This window comes from Dipodomys merriami, unplaced genomic scaffold (assembly GCF_024711535.1).
Source record: "Dipodomys merriami isolate MVZ:Mamm:240054 unplaced genomic scaffold, mDipMer1.0.p SCAF_46, whole genome shotgun sequence".
NCBI lineage: Eukaryota > Metazoa > Chordata > Mammalia > Rodentia > Heteromyidae > Dipodomys > Dipodomys merriami.
The window spans coordinates 11356273-11376519 of NW_027206024.1; the positions used below are offsets into that span (position 1 = coordinate 11356273).

The 20247-nt window shown below is 45.2% G+C and overlaps 1 protein-coding gene across 1 annotated transcript in view; it reads right to left on the minus strand.

The window, feature by feature from the left end:
* Positions 1-19995, minus strand: part of LOC138808614 (uncharacterized) — a 29125-nt gene extending 9130 nt beyond the window's left edge. The window contains exons 1-5 of the mRNA XM_069994901.1: positions 19919-19995; positions 18907-19038; positions 18257-18449; positions 17644-17751; positions 15048-15093 (exon numbers count right to left, since the gene is read on the minus strand). Of these exons, the coding sequence (XP_069851002.1) occupies positions 15048-15093; positions 17644-17751; positions 18257-18449; positions 18907-18928 (369 nt within the window). The 5' untranslated portion in view covers positions 18929-19038; positions 19919-19995. The remainder of the gene's footprint in view (positions 1-15047; positions 15094-17643; positions 17752-18256; positions 18450-18906; positions 19039-19918) is intronic.
* Positions 19996-20247: the final 252 nt, after the last annotated feature.

Consider the following 20247-nt stretch of genomic DNA (forward strand, 5'->3'; position numbering starts at 1 on the left):
CAAATTCCAGGCCTTCCAGAAAAATGGTGCAAATTCCAAGCCAGGGCCTTAATTTTTTTTAGCTAGGCCTGGAGCTTGAACTCAGCTCGTGGCAACTCTGCCTCAACTTCTATCATCCTAGGCTGGGGTGCAGCCTCTGAGCCAACAGCCCATCCTAAGATCCTATGACCCGAGTTCAAATCTTGGGACTCGCAAAAAAAAAAGGAGAAGTGCTGGGAATGTGGGTCAGTAATAGAGTACTTAGCTTGCATGCACAAGGCCCTGGGTTTGATTCCTCAGCACCACATAAGCAGAAAAAAAGAAAAGGTAGTGCTATGGCTCAAGTGGTAGAGTGATAGTCATGAGCTGAATGGTTGATGGACAGCACCCAGATTCAGATTTCTGGGCCCAATACCGAAAAAAAAAGAAGAACAAAGAGCGCGGGGGGGGTGGGGGGAAAGGAGAAGGATACAACTGAGAAGTTCCAGAAGGCAGTTTTACATAGTTTATTCCTTTGCATTGCAACCATCCTGGGTCTAAATGACAGGGCCCAAAAAATGTACATGACCTTGTACTACTGAAGTTTGGTGGACTATCATGGAAGCCATAGCCAAAACCAGCAACCTAGGCCAGGGGTGCGAATCTCAGGACTGCCACCTACAAATGGTGGGAGATCCTAAGAAATACATTCCGATACACATCCATATGAATGGAATGTTGTAAAGTAACAATTAAATTTGTAGTGTATGATTATATTATAAAATTATGCACCAACGTTGTATAGCTAGTTTTCGATGTGACAACTTGTACTTCTCATTGTTGCAACAGGTCCACCTGTATATTTAAAATACTTGTTTTTCCCATCTCCTCCACAAGTTATACTGACATCAAATATAGTGAAAACAGGGGTTATACTGTGGGGGTGGGACATACAAAGCAACAAAGAGATAATCTTAGAAATGTGTTAGAAACACATGCATGAAAGAAAAAAACATTAAAATATATCTCTAAGGATTCATTTTCCTAACATCATATTATCTGACCTTTTCTGCTTGACTCATACATGTACTAGATATTGCAAATAAGGGAAAGCATGGGATCTATGTTTCTGTGGGCCTGGCTTACTTCACTTAATATAATTTTTTCCAAGTTTTTCCATTTCCTAACAAATGGGGCAAAGTCATTCTTTCAGATGGAGGCATAGAATTCCATTGTGTATATATACCACATTTTCTTGATCCATTCATCTACTGAGGGGCATCTGGGTTGGTTCTATATCTCAGCTACGGTAAATAATGCTGCAATAAACATAGTTGTGCTGGTAGCTTTAGTTTGGCCTTGTTTGTAAACATTTGGGTAAATGCCCGAAAGTGGGATTGCTGGGTCATATGGGAGCTTTATGTGAAGACATTTGAGGAACTTCCATACTGCTTTCCAAAGTGGTTGAACAAGTTTACATTACCACCAACAATGAAGTAAGGTTCCTTTCTGTCCACATCCCCTCCAGCATCTGTTGTTGTTAGAGTTCTTGATTTTTGCCATTCTAACTGGAGGAGGGGGTATCTCAATGGTGTTTTGATTTGCATTTCTTTTATGGCTAGGGATGTTGAGCATTTCTTCATTTGTCTATTGGCCATCTTTCTTTCTTCTTCAGACATGTTTCTCTTCAAGTCTTTCGCCCACTTATTTATTGGGCAGTTGTTTCTTTGAGGATTTGTTGTTGGGGGATTTAATTTTTTGAGTTCCGTATATATTTTAGATATGAGACCGTTGTCTGTTGTATGGCTAGTGAAGATCTTCTCCCAATCCGTGGGCTTTCTATTGACCTTGCTAGCTATGTCCGTTGCCATGCAGAAGCTCTGCAACTTCATGCAATCCCATTTTTCCAACCTTTCTTTGATTTGTTGGTTTTCTGATTCTCTATTCAGCAAAACCTCTTTGCAGATGACATGATCTTGTATTTAAAGAATCCCATAGACTCCACTCCCAAATTACTCAAGCTGATTCAAAACTTTGGCAAAGTAGCAGGGTAAATAATTAACCCCCCAAAATCAATGGCTTTTCTGTATGCCAACAATGAGAAAAGTGGGGCTGAAATTAGGAAAGCAACTCCATTTGTAATAACCCCACAAAAAATAAAATACCTAGGAATTAACCAAAGAAGTGAAGGACCTCTATGATGAAAATTTAAAATCTTGAAAAAGGAAATCAAAACAGAACTTAGAAAATGTCAAAACCTCCCATGCTCCTGGATTGGAAAGATTAACATCGTGGAAATGGCCATATTTCCCAAGGCTATCTACAAATTAAACGCAATACTTCTCAAAATTCCAACCTCATTCTTCAAGGAAATAGAAGAGGCAATCCAAAAATTCATATGGAACAATAAAAGACCCCGAATAGCAAAAATGCTCCTCAACGGAAAGAACACTGCTGGAAGAATATCAATACCAAATTTCAAACTCTACTATAAAGCCATACTAATCAAAACAGCTTGGTATTGGCATAAGAACAGACCTCAGGACCAAAGGAATAGAATTGAAAACCCAGAAATGAACCTACAGACCTATAGCCATCTAATCTTCGATAAGGGAGCTAAAACAATAGAATGGAAGAAAGACAGTCTCTTCAGTAAATGATGCTGGCAAAATTGGTTAACTACTTGTAGAAAACTAAAGCTAGATCCTTATATATCACCCTGCACCATAATAAACTCCAAAATGGATCAAAGACCTCGAAGTCAAAGCAGACACTCTGAAAACCTTACAGGATGGAATAAAAGAGTTTATCTACCTGCTGGATTTAGCTCCCCGCTATGTCTGATTGTCTCCCGGGCTGAGGGAGGCTGGGGAATGGGCGAGCGCCTCACTTACTATTCCTAGGACCCCTTCTGTCTTTTGTAGGACAGACGAAGACCCAATCTTGGGGTACAAAGAGGCCTTTTTCTCATGATCTTCAGAGCCTGCACACACACATCCTCCCTAATTGCCCCGCATGAATTGTTTGTTACACAGCTGTACAGGAGTGAGGCTTTTTCTCTGTCTGTTCTAACAATGAGACAGACTTTCTCCAGCAGCCTGGGGTATGAAGAACCCCTCAGGCTATAATGGGAACATTTAGCAGAGCGAGGAAACATGCACCATCTTGAAGTACTCTCTGTGCTATGAAATCTTTCTATTCAAAGCAAATTTCCTATCTGTGTGCCTTTCTTCATCGAGACTCTGGATGTTCCCGGATACAAATACATTCACAGACACATGGAGCTACTGGCTCTTTTTTTGTGACAATTCCTGAGGCTTGAACTGTGAGCCTAGACATTTTCCCTGAGCTCCTTTTGCTCAAGGAAGCATTTTATTGTGTCTTAAACCATGATTATCCTAGGCTGGGTGCAGCTTTTACCCCCACAGATGATTCAGGGATCCTAGGACCCAAGTTCAACTCCCAGCTATTGCAAAAAAAACAAAAACAAAAAAACAAAAAAACCATCAAAACAACAAAAATGGAGGAGGAACAAACCAGGAAGTTTTATACAACAGTTTTACCTTTGTTTCCTTAGTACTGTGACCCTCCTGGATCTCAATTACTTGGCTTGAAAATTGTACATGACCTTGCATGGTCGAAGGCTAGAGGCTGTCAGTGAAGCCTGAGTCCAACCCAGACACCTAGTCCCTAAGTTCTATCCCGGGACTGCACACGGCTGAAGATCTAGGAAACTTGTTCCTATCTATAGGAATACAAATACAATGTTTGAAATGTACTAATTAAATTACTAATTAGCTAGTCGTTCCAGTATATGATTGTAAGCAATAAATATAGGTCATTGATTAATTAATACTTTATTAAGTCTCTTAATGTGATTAATTAATGGAGGTATAATTTTATAACAAATAATTGATAATAATATAATATATAAAAATAAGATACAGACATCACTCAATAACTGGCCCCGTACTGCGACCACGTGAGGCAGGCCAGACTTGCCAAGTGGTACTAATTGGATGAAGGACCCACAAAGTCCCCCATAGGAGTCCCCCAGGAGTGAGACAAAACCTGGGTGAGCTTCTACCTGATATTTTAGACCGAGTCCAACAGTGTTCACCGCAAGTCGCCAGCAGGGGACCTCCGAGATCATTTTGTAAAGCTACTGGTTTAGGAAGGGATGAATGCAGACCACCACACAGCCTGCGTGGGATTGAGACAGTGTTCCCTGAGCACATGGGTGGTGGCCTCCCAGGATGTGGAACACAAAGCCCCAGGCCCAATCACTATATTTACCTTTACAGGCTCAGACATCTGCAGGCTTTTACCCAGGCTCTGGCAGCCCAGGGCCAAGGAACCCCATGGCCATCAGGGAGAGGGACTTGTTTTAAATGCAGCCAGGAGGTCCCCTTTAAGCGGGACTGTTCAAAACAATCCCCCCTGCCCTCCACCCCTGCCAACCAGCCCGGGGGGTCCAAACCACTCCCTACACCCTGCCGCAGGTGCCGGAAGGGATACCATTGTCGATCCAAATTTGATTTAGATGGGAAGCCTTTAAACTAGGAGAAGGGCATCCTCCAGTCCCGTTAGCTCAAGGAAGAACCCCCTCTGCTGTAAGACCCAGGCAGCCTCATGGCAAGACGACCCAGGCTCATTGGACCATCCCCCTGAGGGAGAACTCCGCCCTAAAATGAGTATTTTCATAGGTGTAAAGCAGTTTCACTGCCTAATTGACATGAGGGCAGATTGAACCATACTCAGGGAGGAGGAAGTTCCCTAGGACTGGAAGCTTGCACACGGGCCCCCGATATTGGGGGTAGGGGGCAAAACCCAGTCCAAAGTGCCGGTCGCCCTTATGAAATGGACTAGCCTATATGGTGAGCAGGAAAAGATATGCCCTTTACTGACAAAAATCCTCACCACCAATTTACTTGGCAAGACATGCTAAGACAAATGGATGCTGTGGTCACTACAGATCATCGATATCCTGGATGGAGTAGAATCACAAAGACTTAAACAGGATCTAGAGGGAGTTAAGAAAAAGAATTTTTTAACTTTCATAAGTACAGAGAAGAACATAAGGGACCCACTTGGGTGCACCCCCAATCCTAAAAGCAATTGTCCTCCAAGTACCTCCCATTAGGTGGGAACTGAGAAGCCCTATTTGGGTGGAGCAGTGGCCATTGACCAAACCTAAACTTGTAGCATGCCACCTTTTGTTGGAGGAACAGATAAAACTTGGGCACATACTCCCTTCTGTGAGTCCTTGGAACACACCTGTATTTGTTATCCAAAAAGCATCCGGGCTTGGTTTATGCTCCAAGATCTACATAAGGTAACTGAAAGGATAGAGCTAGTGGGAATTCCCTAAGAGGAATGCCCTGGACTCCCGCTTCAGAATATACCTTGGTTGTAATTGATATTAAAGATAGTTTTTTTTCAATCCCCTTGCATCTGGATGACTGCAAGAAATTTGCCTTCTCCATCCCTTCTCTAAATTTTTTCCCATCCTGATCGGGGGTTTGAATGGACGTTGCTGCCACAGGGAATGGCCAATAGCCTGGCCTTTTGCTAACAATACTTGGCCACACTTTCAGGGCCTGTGCTGGGTTCAGACACCTCCCTTGCTTATGCCTACATGGATGACATAATTCGGGGGCACCAAGACCTGGGCCGCCTGGAGGGACTTCTAGCCCAGGTTCGCACCATATTAAAAAAGGGGGTTTTTAACATAGCCCTAAATAAAATTCAAATGGTACCTCCTTTTAAGGTGTTCCGATCCCACTTTACCTTGACTCAGGCCAGCCCCCTTAAGCCTTTGCTGGATATTCCAGCATCTCTGTCCCTAACCCAACTTCAAAGTCTTTTATGGGAAATCAATTGGCTATTTCCATGGGTTACCATCCCTAAAATAGTCTTGTGCCCTTATTCACCGGACTAAAAGACAGGACACCCCAAGAAGTTATTATAATTACAAGCAGCCATCAGGCAATATTTTTACAGTTCCAAAGATCCCTGGATGAACTTTCCCTGAAAAGGTATTCTATTCTTAAGCCCATTTCCCTCTCGTTGTTTGCAGGTGTTACATTGATTTCTGCAGTTTTAAGTCAAAGGAGGGGAGCCATTAGAGTGGATTCACACTCCCCTGGGGGGCACATCTCAGGTGTACTCTCAGGCAGACCAACTTGCCGATTGCTATTGTCAAGGGAAGGACCCAATTCCAAAGGCCTTATGGCCTTGACCCTCACTCCATTGTTTTTCCTTTTCAGATGGCAGACCTTGAGTGCTCACTTGAGCCAATGCTCAACTTGCTCTCTCCCTGGAAGGGTTTCTAGGTCAAATTGACTGCCATTATGGGTCATCTAAATGGACCGTCAGGTTATGGTGACTTTCCCTCATAATGCCTTCTCTATTTTCTCCTACACCTATTCCTGGTGCTTTCTCTGTTTTTACTGATGGAGGTAAAACAGGCTCTGCGTATGCAGCCTTTGAGCAGCAAAAAAAGACCCCAAGCCAACAAAGATTTCAACCTTGTCAAGGGTCAGCACAATAAAAAGAAATGTTTGCCGTAATTATGGTCCTTTGGGACATTCAAAAACCCCTTAATTTGTATTCTGATAGTTTATATGATTAACTTGCTCCCTCATATTCCCCAGGCACATATTAAGCTGGATGGAAACCCTATTTTCCCATTTTGGACACCCTTAAGGGCCTATTAGATGGATGGGGAGCCCCTATTCATATTCAATATTTGAGAGGGCATTCAAAACTTCCTGGGTTTTTATCCATGGGCAATAATTGGACAGACCAGTTAGCTACTGGTCCACAAGCTTTAATGTTACAAGAGGCCACCCGTTTACATGATTTAACCCACAATAATTGGAGTGGTTTTCAACATAGATTTCCTCAGATTCCTGTAGAGGACCTCAAAAGGATAGTACATACCCGTAAAACATGCCAGCCCTTCTTAAAAATATCCCCGCTACAACCACCAGGGGTAAATCCCAGAGGCCTCAAACCCAATGTCCTCTGGAAAACTGATGTGACTCATTTTCCAGCCTTTGGTAAGCTTAAATATATATTTGTTTCTATAGATACCTATTCAGGAGCATGTTGGGCTACAGCACATGCAGGAGAAAGACCTAAACATTCAGAAGCACATTTTCTTCAATGCTTTGCCACCTTGGGTCTACTAGCACAAGTTAAAGCTATAATGGACATTGTTTTGTTAGTAAAGCAATGTCAGAGTTCTTTGACAGATGGCATGTTACTCATACAGGAAATCCTTATAATCTCCAAGGCCAAGCAATTATAGAAAGAAATGGGAGTTAACCCCCATATATAGTTACAGATAGCTTTGTTTACCATTAACACTTTAAATTTTTCAAAAGGGGCAATTGAATCCAGGTTTCAGAAGCACTGGGGACAACTAAATCCTAAGCCCCAAGTGAAAGTCAGGTGGAAGGACCCCCCTGACACAACAATGGAGCAGACCGGACCCCCTAGTTACCATGGGCAGGGGATTGAGATATGTTTTTCCCATATGGGAGACAGCCCCCATTTGGATCCCAGCCAGGAACTTTAAGTTTTACCCATTTCTTCTATACAGGAAGAAGCCCAATGATAAACTAACCAACAAGGAAAGTAAAACGGCTATGCTGGTCGAGGCTTGTGTTTAAAAGAGGGAAAGCTAAAAAGATAATTACTATCCATCCCCAAGGGCAATCAGCCCTTGAGAAGCTCTTGCGTTCTTTAACAATTACAGATGGTGATACTCCAGCTGTTGGCTGTCCTGACCCTCCTAGTCCTGGCAATGGCCCTACTGAATCCACATCAACCTCAATGCGTGACCTGGGCAGTGATCAAATGGAGAAATCAACAGCACCAAAAGAGAAGCTGTCCCTTCGACCTGGTGGCCTGAGCTTCATTTTGACATCTTTGACCTGGCTAGAGGATCCTGGGATGTTGGAGATTGAGACCCCTTTACCAAGGATGGCCTGAGTGTGGGGGCCCACGAGGATGAACTGTGCCTCATGTGTGGTACCCCCAATATCCAGGCTGTTCCCATGCTTTAAAGAGGTCAACCTTATAAGATAGTGACTTTATATATGTCCCAGAAGTAATCGAACTGCTTCAGACATTTCTAACTGTGGTGGGGCTGACGTTTATTAACTTTACTGAGGAGGGAAAAAGGATAACTAACTAACTAACTGGGAGATGAGCAGGATGTGGGCCTTGCGGTTATATCAAAAAGGATGGAGCCCAAGATATCCAACGCATGGCTCTGCGTGTCTATCATGATAAGCTCAGTGCTGAAGATTACTCCATACTTTAGGTGAACCACGGAAAGAGGAGGTGCCAATTGGGCGAACCTCATAAGAGGTGCCCTGACCTGAACCTCAGCAAGAGGTGGGTTTGCCATTAAAACAAAAAGGAGGAATCTGTAGGGTACATGGAGAGCAAAGGTGGCGCTGAGAGGCAGTTGAGTGGGCAGAGTCGGAATTGTTTATGTTAAAATCTGACTGTGTACCACAACCAGGCAAAGTGACGTCTGTACTTAAATAGCTCGAAAGACAGCAGGGAAAGTATAGAAAGCTTAGGTGCATGATAGGGTGACCTCTACAGTGATTGGTTGGTTCCTTTTCTTCCCCTTCCATGCCACACGGTTTTTTGCTTTAAAAATTGCTTGCTACATGGTGATAAACGAGTTCCTGCTTGACTTGACTCCCTGCTGCATCTGACTGTCTCCGGGACTACAGGAGGCTGGTGAATGGGCCAGCAGGACACTTACCTTTCCACGGACCCCATCCATCTTCCGCGGGACAGATGAAAATCAAACAGGTAGGAGGAGAACAAAGGAGGAAGCAACAATGCTCAATAGGAAATGTACTCATTACTTTGTTAATGTAACTGTAACCCCTCTGTACAACATTTTTACAATAAAAAACATACATAAATAATGTAGTGCTCAAAGAAGCACTTTGGGGGTAAGGGAAGGATATCTGAATAACTGTACAAAATTCTACATTGGTTTTTTTTTTAATGTTCAGTATGGAACTGAATAAACATAAGTGCTTCCATTAAAAATTTTAAGTTACTGTCTTGGACTTGGAGCCAGTATTTCTGGCATTGAAGGGATTTGAGCTCATCGTCTGGGTAACTCTTTACTCTATTGGTGAAGGGGAAGCTCACTGTCCTTGAGGAAAAGAAATTCAAGCTAGAGTACCCAGGGCCTGCATTGAGGCCCTTCAATTTAAAAAATATTTCTATACACGTGTAAAATATGATATATATGTACATATGCATGCATATTATATATTGATTATTATAATTATTGATTTTGTATGTATTTTATTCATTGTATAGTTTATTGTATTTAGTATTATTATACACATAATATTTATTATGTTTTGTACATCTAGTATAAAATTATACACAATAAATCAGGTCATTGACTTGTTATTCATTAATACTTTATTAAATGTTGAAACATGATACATAATTAAATGGAGGCATTAGTCACTGTCATCACATGTTTAGAGTCTCTCCCAAGTATGAGCTTTGTCTTAATTATCTTTAGACAACTTACTATAGGGATTCCTTTAGATGATTTATACTCAGAAGCCTTTTCTTGAGGATAGGCAAGTTGTGGGATAAAATTGTAAGGGTGGGGCTGTGGATGTGGCTTAGTGGTATAGAGCTTGCTGAGCATGCATGAATGCCAGGGTTTGAATCCTCAGTGCCACATACTCAGAAAAACCCAGAAGCTGTGGAGTGGCTCAAGTGGTAGAGTGCTAGCCTTGAGAAAAAGAAGATCAGAGACAGTACCCAGGTCCTTAGATCAAGCCACAGGACTGGCAAAAACAATAGGCCAGTTGCTAGTGGGGAATTCTTGAAACCCTAGCTTCTCAGACCACAGTTCCAAGACAGCCTACACAAGGAAAGCCTGTTAGATTCTTATCTCCAATGAATCACCAAAAGACCTCACATGGCACTGTGGCTCAAGTGGTAGAGTGTTTGCCTTGAGCTGAAGGGTGCAGGGAGAGCACCCAGGCTTCAGTATGAAAAAAACAACTGGAAAAAGAGTGAGGGATAATCAAAGTACTTTTTCTATTTGCTAACTATGAGAAGATTTTCTGGAAAATGAACATTGATATACACCAGAGTTGGAGTCAGGGCTCAAGGTTCAAGTATAGCAGATCCATATGCCCAGCCTCTCAGACTCTAACATTATAACCTTGTGTCTTACTGGGTTCTGAAAGGTCCAATGTTGAAAGGCATAATATGCTCCCCAAGCCCTTTGTGATAAGCACTTGACTTATATTGTCAATGTCATTACAGTTCTGAAGCTAGCACAGCACCAGTAGCTCAGGCCCATCACTCTAGCTCAGGAGACTGAGGTGTCAGGATCACAGGGTGAAGCCAGCCAGGGCAGGAAAGTCTACGACACTCTGACTTCCACTTCTGAAAGGTCAGATGTTCAAGAGCTTCCTGTGTTTCCCTTGGTGATGAGAAGTTACTTGCACTCTAAATGTTCTTAGAGTTCTCAAGCTATAGAAACAGGAAAGAAACATTATTTTCCCATCCTGGGTTCAAATGAAGTTCTCAGGATCCAAGCCTTAGCCCTGTTAGCAGGAAGAACTCCAGTGTAACACTGAATTTGAAGGACAGAAAACAATTTCAAAAGCAGGGCTAGGTGAAGAGACCTAGGCCTGCAGGATTAGGAGGCAGAATGTACACACTCAACAGTGAAGTGAGCTGCAAAACCACTTTATTCATTCCAGGCATAGCCTGCAAAAGGAAACCTCAAACATTTGCTAGAGTTACAACAGGGTCAGGCTTTTCTCAGCCTCTTCAAACGATGACTAATTAACCTTTTTCCCTCAGGTGAAGGGAGCCTCAGTGTATCTTTACGTTAAGAATAGAGAGCCAGTTTCATGGGGGAGAGGGGAGGAACAGAGTAGAAAAACCCTACTCTCTGGTCTTAGGGAGTAGGTTTTTGACTCTCTGTCAGATTTGAAGGCCCTTCTTCTACTTCTTCCAGTCCATTCTCCTTCCTTCATTCCCCACATCATTAATGCAAATCCCCAGTCCAAGATCATGTGTACTTTCTGGGCCTTGTCATTTAGACCCAGGATGGTTACAATTCAAAGGAAAAAAGAGTAAAACCACCTTCTTGAACTTCTCAATTTTATCCTTTTCCTTATTATTTTGGCCAGCTCTGAGATTTGAACTCTGGTCCTAGGAACCCAGGGTTGGCTGTGGAAGAGGTGCCAAGACCTAAGTTCAAGCCCCGTGCTTGGCAAATAAGTAAGTAAGTAAATAAATAAATAATAAGGCTCTGGCGTGCAATTTGCATCATTGTTCCGGCAGGCCTGGGATTGAACTCAGTGTCTGGGTAACTCTGTAGCATTGTGGGTAAAGGGGAAGCTCACTGACTTTAAAGACAAGAAATTCAGACCAGTTCCCAGGGTTTGAATTAAAGCCTCAGCATAATATTCTTATATGAGATCTATTTACATACATGGGTTTAATGTGTATAAAGTTTATTACCCTTATTTATTATTACCCTTATTATTAATACCCTTATGTATTATACATATAACACTTCATTTATTACATCATTTCATGTAGATTATATTTGCATATGGATTATACATCGTACTTTCACAGCAAAGACAAAAATTTGTCAAATTGGCTTCTTCATGAATAAATATGTATGTGTGTGTGTGTGTGTGTGTGTGTGTGTGTGTGTGTGTAGAGAGAGAGAGAGAAAGAGAGAGAAAGAGGGAATGTGAGGATATTCAATTATGTATATTATTACCAATAATTAGTTATTACATTATGCCACTATTTAATGAAGTATCATGGTAGAATACTTATAAAAACATTAATTAAAAATTAGTCAATATCCTTCCATTTCGGGAATCATATTATGGTGCTAGAATGGAAGACATAAATCCAATAATATTTGCGTGGCATTCTAAAATAGAATCATGCATTAACTGCAAATTTAATTATTTCTTTTATAACATTCCATTAGCATTCACAAAAATAGGAATGAGTTTGTCAGGATCTCCCTCCATTTGTGGGTAGCAGTCCTAGCATTTGATCTCCAGGACTGGGTAGTTTACTTCGAATGCAAACCATTGGAATGACACCTTGAAGATTTCAGATTGTCATGATTAAAAAAAGAACAAGAAGAAAAGAAACCCAGGTGTCAGCGGCTTCTGTCTGTAATCCTAGCTCCTCAGGAAGCTGAGATGTAGTGAATGCCAATTTGAATTCAGCCAGGGCAGGAAAGTTGGCAACACTCTTATTTCTAAGAGATCACATGAAAAAAAATAACTCCATGAGTGGGGCTGTAGCTCAAGTTGCAGAGTGCTTCCCCTGAGCAAAAGGAGCTAGGCTCATAGTTAAACCCCACAACTGTAACCCCCCTCAACAAAAGGGAACAGTAACTCCATGTCTCTGTGTATGGATGGATGATGTATGGATGATGGGCATTCAGCAGGTTGCCCATGCCCAGCCGCCCCAACCTGGGCCGGTTGGGACAAGCCCTCAGAGAGTACTAAGTATCAGCCAGCAGCTTGAACAAAGCATCCCTCTGTCATTTAATAACTGAATCCCCGAAGGCTTTGCCTGGGCTGGTGTGTGCAATGGATGCATTATGTTCTAGCTGAGGTGTCCCATTGGGACACCTAGCAGCCTGCCACTGCCTCCAGGAGTGATCCAAGTTTCTGGATCTATATTCTCTATCCCTCTGTGGGATGTGAGCCTAGGCTTCTAGGGCCTGGTGGCTCTCACTCATTCATCATTCCTCATTGCCGAGTCATTGACTGGTCCCAAATCTTAGCAAAGTTATGAAATAGTCAGCGATTTCTATGCCAAAGGGTAAGCCAATAAATCCCACCCTCATAACTCCTGTTACAAGTCTGCCTTGGGCTTCGAATATGGCTTAGTGGTAGAGTGATTACGTAGTATGCACGAAGCCCTGGGTTCAATTCCTCAGTACCACAGAAACAGAAAAAGCCAAACGTGGCACTGTGACTAGCCTTGAGCAAAAGAAGCTAAGGAACCTGCCCAGACCCTGAGTTCATGCCCCAACAATGGGAAAAAATAAAAGGGAGCCTGGTGAGACATATTCTTCTGGGACTCAGGAGGGCCAAGGTTAGAGGAAAGAGGTAGAGGGCAGGTGCTTGTGGCTGACCTCAGTAATCTCAGCTACTCAGGAGGCTAAATTCTGAAGATCACAATTACAAGCAGGAAAGCCTATATGAAACAATTTTGTCCAATTAAACACCCAAAAAGCCAGAAGTAGAGTTGGGATTCAAGGAGTAGAGTGCTAGCTTTGAGCACAAAAGCTCAGGGATAGTGTCCAGGCCATGAATTCAAACCCCAGGACTGGCACAGACACACAGACACACAGACACAGACACAGACACAGTCACACAGACACACACAGACACACAGACACACAGACACACAGACACACAGACACACAGACACACAGACACACAGACACACACACACACACACACACACACACACACACACACACACACACACACACACACACCAAGATAGAGCATTTGCCAGTTAGCCTGCACAATTTCCATCTCTCGAGGGAAAAAGGAAGGGAAGACTTGCTCCAACCGGTGATATAACCATTGCCAAAATTCCACAGAAGTTCTAAGGCAGGAAACAGGATAGAGAGCCTCATGCAGAAGGTACAACATGGGCAAAGGTCCTGAGGTGTGGTGTAGAGCAGGTGGTGTGGGTGGAATGGAGGTTCTGTGGCTTCAGACAAATCTGGCATGACATGCGAGTCTGGGTCAAGGTTTGTACTTGAGTCACTGGTAGGGAAGAGGATGGGGTCCCAGAATGAGGCCCAGGGGAAAGATTAGCTTGACTTTTCACCATGGATCCCCAACATTTCTTGTGGCTGGAAGCCTATTTTTCACAGCTCCTGACACTCAGGCATCCTTTGCATTGAAGAGTCAGGGCAAACGCAGGGAAGAACTCTTGCTTAAGAAAAGCTTCTAGCCCAATGTTAACAGCGGTTCAACTCCTGTAAATCCTAGCTACTCAGGAGACTGGGTTCAGAGATCGTGGGTAAAAGCCAGCTCAGAGGAGGAAACTTAGTGAGACTCTTCTTGCCAGTGAACTACCAAAAGCCAGAAATTGCGCTATGGCTCAAGTGGTAAAGTGCCAACCTCGAGGGAAAAAGTTAGGAGACCGGAGCCCAGCCCTGATTTCAAGGCCAGTTCTGGCAAAAAAAAAATAAAGAAAAGCTTTCAGGAGCTCCTAGTCCACTGTTGTGAAAGGCCAAGTCAGCCAGGCACTGGTGGCTCATGCCTGTCCTCCTAGCTCCTCAGGAGGCTGAGATGTGAGGGTCGCAGTTCAAAGCCAGCCCAAGCAGGAAAGTCTGGGAACTCTGAAACTCCAGAAACCTGGAAGTGGTCCTCTGGCTCAAGTGGTAAGCTGAAGCTAGGTGACAGCATCCCATGACCAACACCTGGCCTGCTTGGATCTCACTTTGTGGCTCTAAGCAGAGTATTTTCCAGTGGGTCCCTGAGTTTCTCCCAATGTCTAGGTATCCTACAAGTCTTGAGAGCAGCCCATTTGGAGGCTTTTGCCTACAGATTGAGCCACATTATCAGAGAACTGTCCAGCCTTGAGGCATGGAGGTCATTGTCTGGCTCAACAGAATGAAATCTGTCATGGGTGCAGTGTGGGTCTGAGCAGTAAATCAATGTCTCAGACCACGGTTCTGGGCCAGGAGGGGCAGAAGGTGGCATGGCAGGTAAAGCCTACTCACGTAGATATCACAAGAGTGCAAATCTGTCAGGCACACCTCCTGTGGGTGTTGACTTGGGCTCATGAAAGACTTGTGGGTTCAGGAATCCACAGCCGGCTGGCTGGTGCTTGTAGCATTCACTATCCCTGGAGTTCCAGGGCTCACCAGTGCTTGAGGTCCAATGAAGGTCTTCAGTCGTAGGCCGACTACAAAAGAGCATCCATAGTGACATTTCCCTTGGTCCTGTGGTCCTGTGCACGGATGGAGGGGCAGGTCCCATGGAACTTACTGCTATGGCCCAGACACAGTCAGAGGCTGCTGGTTGCTGATGTGTGCTGTAGTGCAAGTGGTAGAGCACCAACCTTGTGCAAACAAGCTAAAGGATACCACATAGGCTCTGAGTTCAAGCCTTGGTAGACACACGAACACACACATACACACACACTCATGCACAAAAAAGCACACACAACAACATCCTTAGCAGGTCCCAATGGTTCATACCAGCAATCCTACCTACTTACGATGTTGAGCTCTTAGGATGGCAGCTTGAAGCCAGCCCAGGCAGGAAAGTATGTGAGACACTTCTCTCCAGTAAACTACTAAAAAAGATGAAAAGTGAGCTGTGGTTCAAGTGGCATATGTTTAGCTTTGAACAAAGGAAGCTCAGGGAAAATGTCTAAACCCTGAGTTCCAGCTCTAAGATTCTTTTTACAGACATCCTTTGCCTCCACCTCACCCCCAATCAGGCCATAAATCGGTCACCCTTGATCTCACTTCCACTCATACCACTTTCATAGCACTGCCACAAGTGGCTGGTATGTGGCCAGCACTGGATTAAGAGAACTTTTAACAAGAGGAGCATAGCCAGGTCAAGGCTAATGCCCCAGAACATTGAGGTATTGGCCATACCAGTTTCTCATGCCCCAGTTCACTGTATGTAGAATCTAAAGTCTGTGCCTCTGTATTCTGGACATCCAGAATTGTCTAGAACGACCTGATAGGCCAAGCTGGGGCAGGAAGATAGACTTTCCTGCGAAAAGTTACGTTGACATTTCCTAGACACCAACCGATACTTCCAAGCCACTTTGGCCTCACCTCCCATGTATCCCCGTACCCTCCTTGCATGGGCAGCCTTCAGTCAGCTATCAAGCTCAAGTTGGCCAGAGCCACCAGAAACCCCCTTTCCTCCACTCCACTGCCAGCCTGACGAGAGGGACATGCAGCCAGAGGCCCAGCTGAGAAAAAGAACAGGTCATCGCATGACTAAGGACCCCCAGAGGTAGGGGAGAGCCTATGTCAGCCGGCCCTGCTGGCCCAGAATCCCCTGGAGGTACCCAAAGATTTGGACAGGCCAGACTTGGGTCTCAAAGTAAAGCTGAAATGCAGGCCTCTGGCAATTTAGGACTCGATGTTGACCTTGATAGGGGGCTAAAGGACAAGGTCGGCATGGAAGAGGGGCACCATCTGAGGCAGAAAGAGTCAAACAGGGACCCAGGATGTGGACAGAGAAAGAAGAGGGAAACACATACACACACACACACACACACACACACACACACACACACACACACACACACACACACACACGTAGCCCAAGGCCTCAGAAGTCCCTGAGCAACCTGAACATCCCACCCCCAAGAAGATGGCACTACTATCCTCAGACCAACTGTAGACAAAATTCATGGCCTCTCACACATCTGGAATGGCTCATAACACAGCCTGGAATTTCCTAAATGTACACACCACTATGCAGAAATCTCAGCTACCTTATTTTTGGTTGTCTGTCATGGGGTTTGAACTCTGGGCCTGTGCACAATCCCTCAGCTCTTCAGCTGTAGGTGGGCCCTCTATCACTGGAGTCACAGTGCCACTTCTGGCTTTTTGGTGGTTCACTGGAGATAAAGTCTCACAGATTTTCCTTCCCAAGCTGGCTTTGAACCACGATCATCAATCAGATCTCAATCTCCTGAGTATCAAGGATGACACAGTGTGAGCCACCAGCAGCGCCTGGCTTCAGCCACCTTCTTAGACCCAAAGGAAACCCATCTGGTCAGGCCACAAACCACATGCAACCCTTCAGTTCAGGCTTTGACACCAGCATCCAAAACCATTCTTCCATGGATGGAGAGCATATAATTGACCCTAATATCCCACCCCTGCTCCCATTCACCCATTCCCTGCCTGGCACAGGCCACGACCTATGGAGTTCTTGGTAAGGCACCACCCATCCTACTGTGATTTCACACTGGGGCAATCCTGGGGAGTTCTTAGAAATGTCTGTACAGTGAGGCCAGCACCTGGTCTCCCAACCACAGCAACCTCACTACTTCGACATCTCTTGCAAGCAAAGAAGGGGTGTCTTTCTTTCTTCCTTCCTTTCTTTGATTTTTGCTTGCGGGGTTTGAACTCAGGGCTTCGGTACTGTCCCTGAATTCTAATTTTCCTTAAGGCCAGTGCTCTACCACTTGAGCCACAGTACAACTGCCAGTTGCAGATTGGAGATAAGGCTCTGGTGGGACTTTCCTGCCTGGTCTGGGAAATGAGATCCTCTGGATCTCAGCCTCCCAAGTGGCCAGGATGACAGGCATGAGATGACAGGTGTGTGAGCCACCAGCACATGGCTTAAGGTGTCTAGTCCTTCAGAATTTCCAGCTAGTCCTCCTCCAGACACTACCACCTAAACTCCCCTCTATCTCCCTCAGGGACAGCAAAGGAAGGCTCAGAATCTGGGTGGGGCCATGGGCATTAAAGGGCCCCCTCCACATCACTAGCCCTGTCTAAGCTACCATTTGGCTCCTATGGATGGCCTGGTCATCCAGGGCAGATCAGACCCATTAGGAGTTCTGGGGCCTTCCCTGTATCCCCCTGCCCCAACCAACCAGTACCTGAGAATTTCTGGGGCCAGCTGTTCCATGTCCCAGTGGAAGATGTTGGGAGGGTTGCTGATAATGCGTCCCGGGGTGTCCAGGGCAGAAGGAGTGTCTAGCTCACTTCTGTCAAAGAAGGAAACACAAAGCATGCATGATCTATTAAGAGTTACAGGGCATAGCCATCCACTGGTCACCAAGGTTCCTTGTAGAGCTGTTTTATGTTGACAGCCCTTGGGGTTGGCCTTGGGGCCTGGGTGGTATCCCCGAGTTTCTTTGGCTCCAGGTGAGCACTTCCACCTGAGCCACGGTGCCACTTCTGACATTTTCTGTGTATGCAGGACCTAGGAATCAAACCCGAGGTTTCCTGCATGCTAGGCAAGCCCTCTACCTCTAAGACACAATCCCAGCCCTGCATAGCTGTTCTTCTGTGACCCATCGGGCCTGTCTCCAGACAGTCTCGCACATCTCTACCGTATTTCTCACCAACAGTCCTGGCTGGAAATGAACACGCTCTGCTATGTTGTCCATCATCTGCTGCAACTTTGCTCTCTGTGCTTCCTGTCAGCTCCCCCTTGTTAAGCAAGACCCTCTTTTCAAGTGATGCCTCTAAGAAGCCCATTCTGATCACCTTGGCAGAGCTGGAACCTCTCTGCTCTGCAGGCTTCTGGCCTTATCACATGCTGCCTTCCGTCCAGTTTGGGTTGAGAATGCACAAAGGGGAAGGGCTCGCTTCCACCACCGGATTTCAGAAGGCACTGATACACCACCCAGGGACAGGTGTTTTACACACTCCGAGATAGGGCCCTCGAAGCTCAGGCAGTCTGTGGGCAAGAAGACGGGGCCATTTCCTTGTGTGGGGTTGAACTCAGGATCTGGGAGCTGTCTCTGAATTTTCGTGCTCAAGGTTGGGGCTCTACCACTTGAGCCAGAGCTCCACTTCAGGCTTTTTGGTGGTTCCATGGAAAGTAGAGTCTCACAGGCTTTCTAGCTTATGGTTAGCTTCAAACTGTGATCCTCAGATCTCAGCCTCCTGAGTAGCTAGGATGACAGTGTGAGCCTTAGCCCCGGGTGACGGGCAACAAAGGCTTTTATTTTTTTGCTCCCATTTCAACTAGCAAGCCCAAGTTAAAATAATCAGTTTCAGGGGATCAAGATCCTCTCCTAGGTCAGTTAATCCAAGGAGATAAAGGGTCTTTGGAAAAGGCTAGTCTGAGTAAGCCTAGTGGTGTGTGTGGGGGTGTGGGTGTGGGTATGTGGGAGTTTGTCGGGGATACCTACCCCCATCTCTCTGGTACCTCATCTTTCCAGCAGGGAGTGCATCCAGGATAGTCACCCCAAGGAAGGCGAATGGGGGAGGGTACCTAAGGTCACATCCAGGGGGATGATCCGAATTATGCCCTGCAACTGAACCTGGACAGATAAAGGAGAGAAAGAGAAGTTTTGGGGAACATCAAGGGAAGCCCTTTACCTTTGGCTACAGGAACCAGCGAGAAGACTGAATCCATCTGTCTTGGTCGTCAGATAAAAGGTATACACAGTTCATTTATTTTATTATTATTTTGTGAGACCTAGGGCTTGGATTCAGGTTATCTCTGAGCTTCTTTTGTTCAAGGCTGAGGCTCTAACACTTGAGCCACAACACCAAATCTGCCTTTTTGTGTGTGTGGGTTTTGAGGGGGAGGTTGTTCTTGGGAGATAAGAATCTCACGGACTCTCCTGCCCGGGTTGGCTCTGAGTCACGACCATCAGACCTCAGCTTCCCAAATAGCCATGATGATGGGCAGGAGCCACCAGCTCCTGACTGCCACCATCCATTTATAATCCTTTATGCCCAGGGCTGAGCCACCCACACTGCACCCCATAGTTGGGAGTGGGAAGCAGACATGAGTGTGTTTGATACTTTAACAGCCTACCTATCTTTGAGCATTGTTCTGGGTCAGTCTGATGGTGGCTTCCTCCTTATCCACAGCAATGACTGGGCTCTGTCACAAGAACAAACGTCCCCCGGGAGGTTTCAGGTCTAGGGTCTTTCTTCTGCACTCCACCCCCCTAACTGAAATGACACACACTAGCAAAGGATAGTAGACACTGAGTGTTTTCATTGTCTTATAACCAGGGTCTGACCAGATAGGTGAGGGTGAAGGTCAGAGGCCCAGGATAGTGCTGGGCAGGGGGACAATGCCTCCTCATCCAATTTCTTTCAATGGTCTTGCAGAGGGATTTGGGGAAGGACTCATGGGATGGACAATGCATAAACATCATGGTCCACCCAGTGCACAGAGGGGCTTACCTCATGAAGCTGGTTCAACAGGGTGATGGACACAGCTCCTGACCCACAGCCCACATCCAGAATGAAAGGACCACCTTGGGTTCCAGCCAGATAGGGATGCTGGGCCAACTCCTCCAACACCCATTCAACCAGTTCCTGTGTGAGAGAGAGAAATAAGGCCAAAATTACACTTAATGCCGGGTGCCCGTGGCTCAGGCCTATAATCCTAACTACACAGGAGGCTGAGATATGAAGATCATGGTTCAGAGCTGGCCCAGGCAGGAATGTCTGTGAGACTCTTATCCTCAAAGAACCGCCAGAAAACCGGAAGTGATTCTGTGGCTCATGTG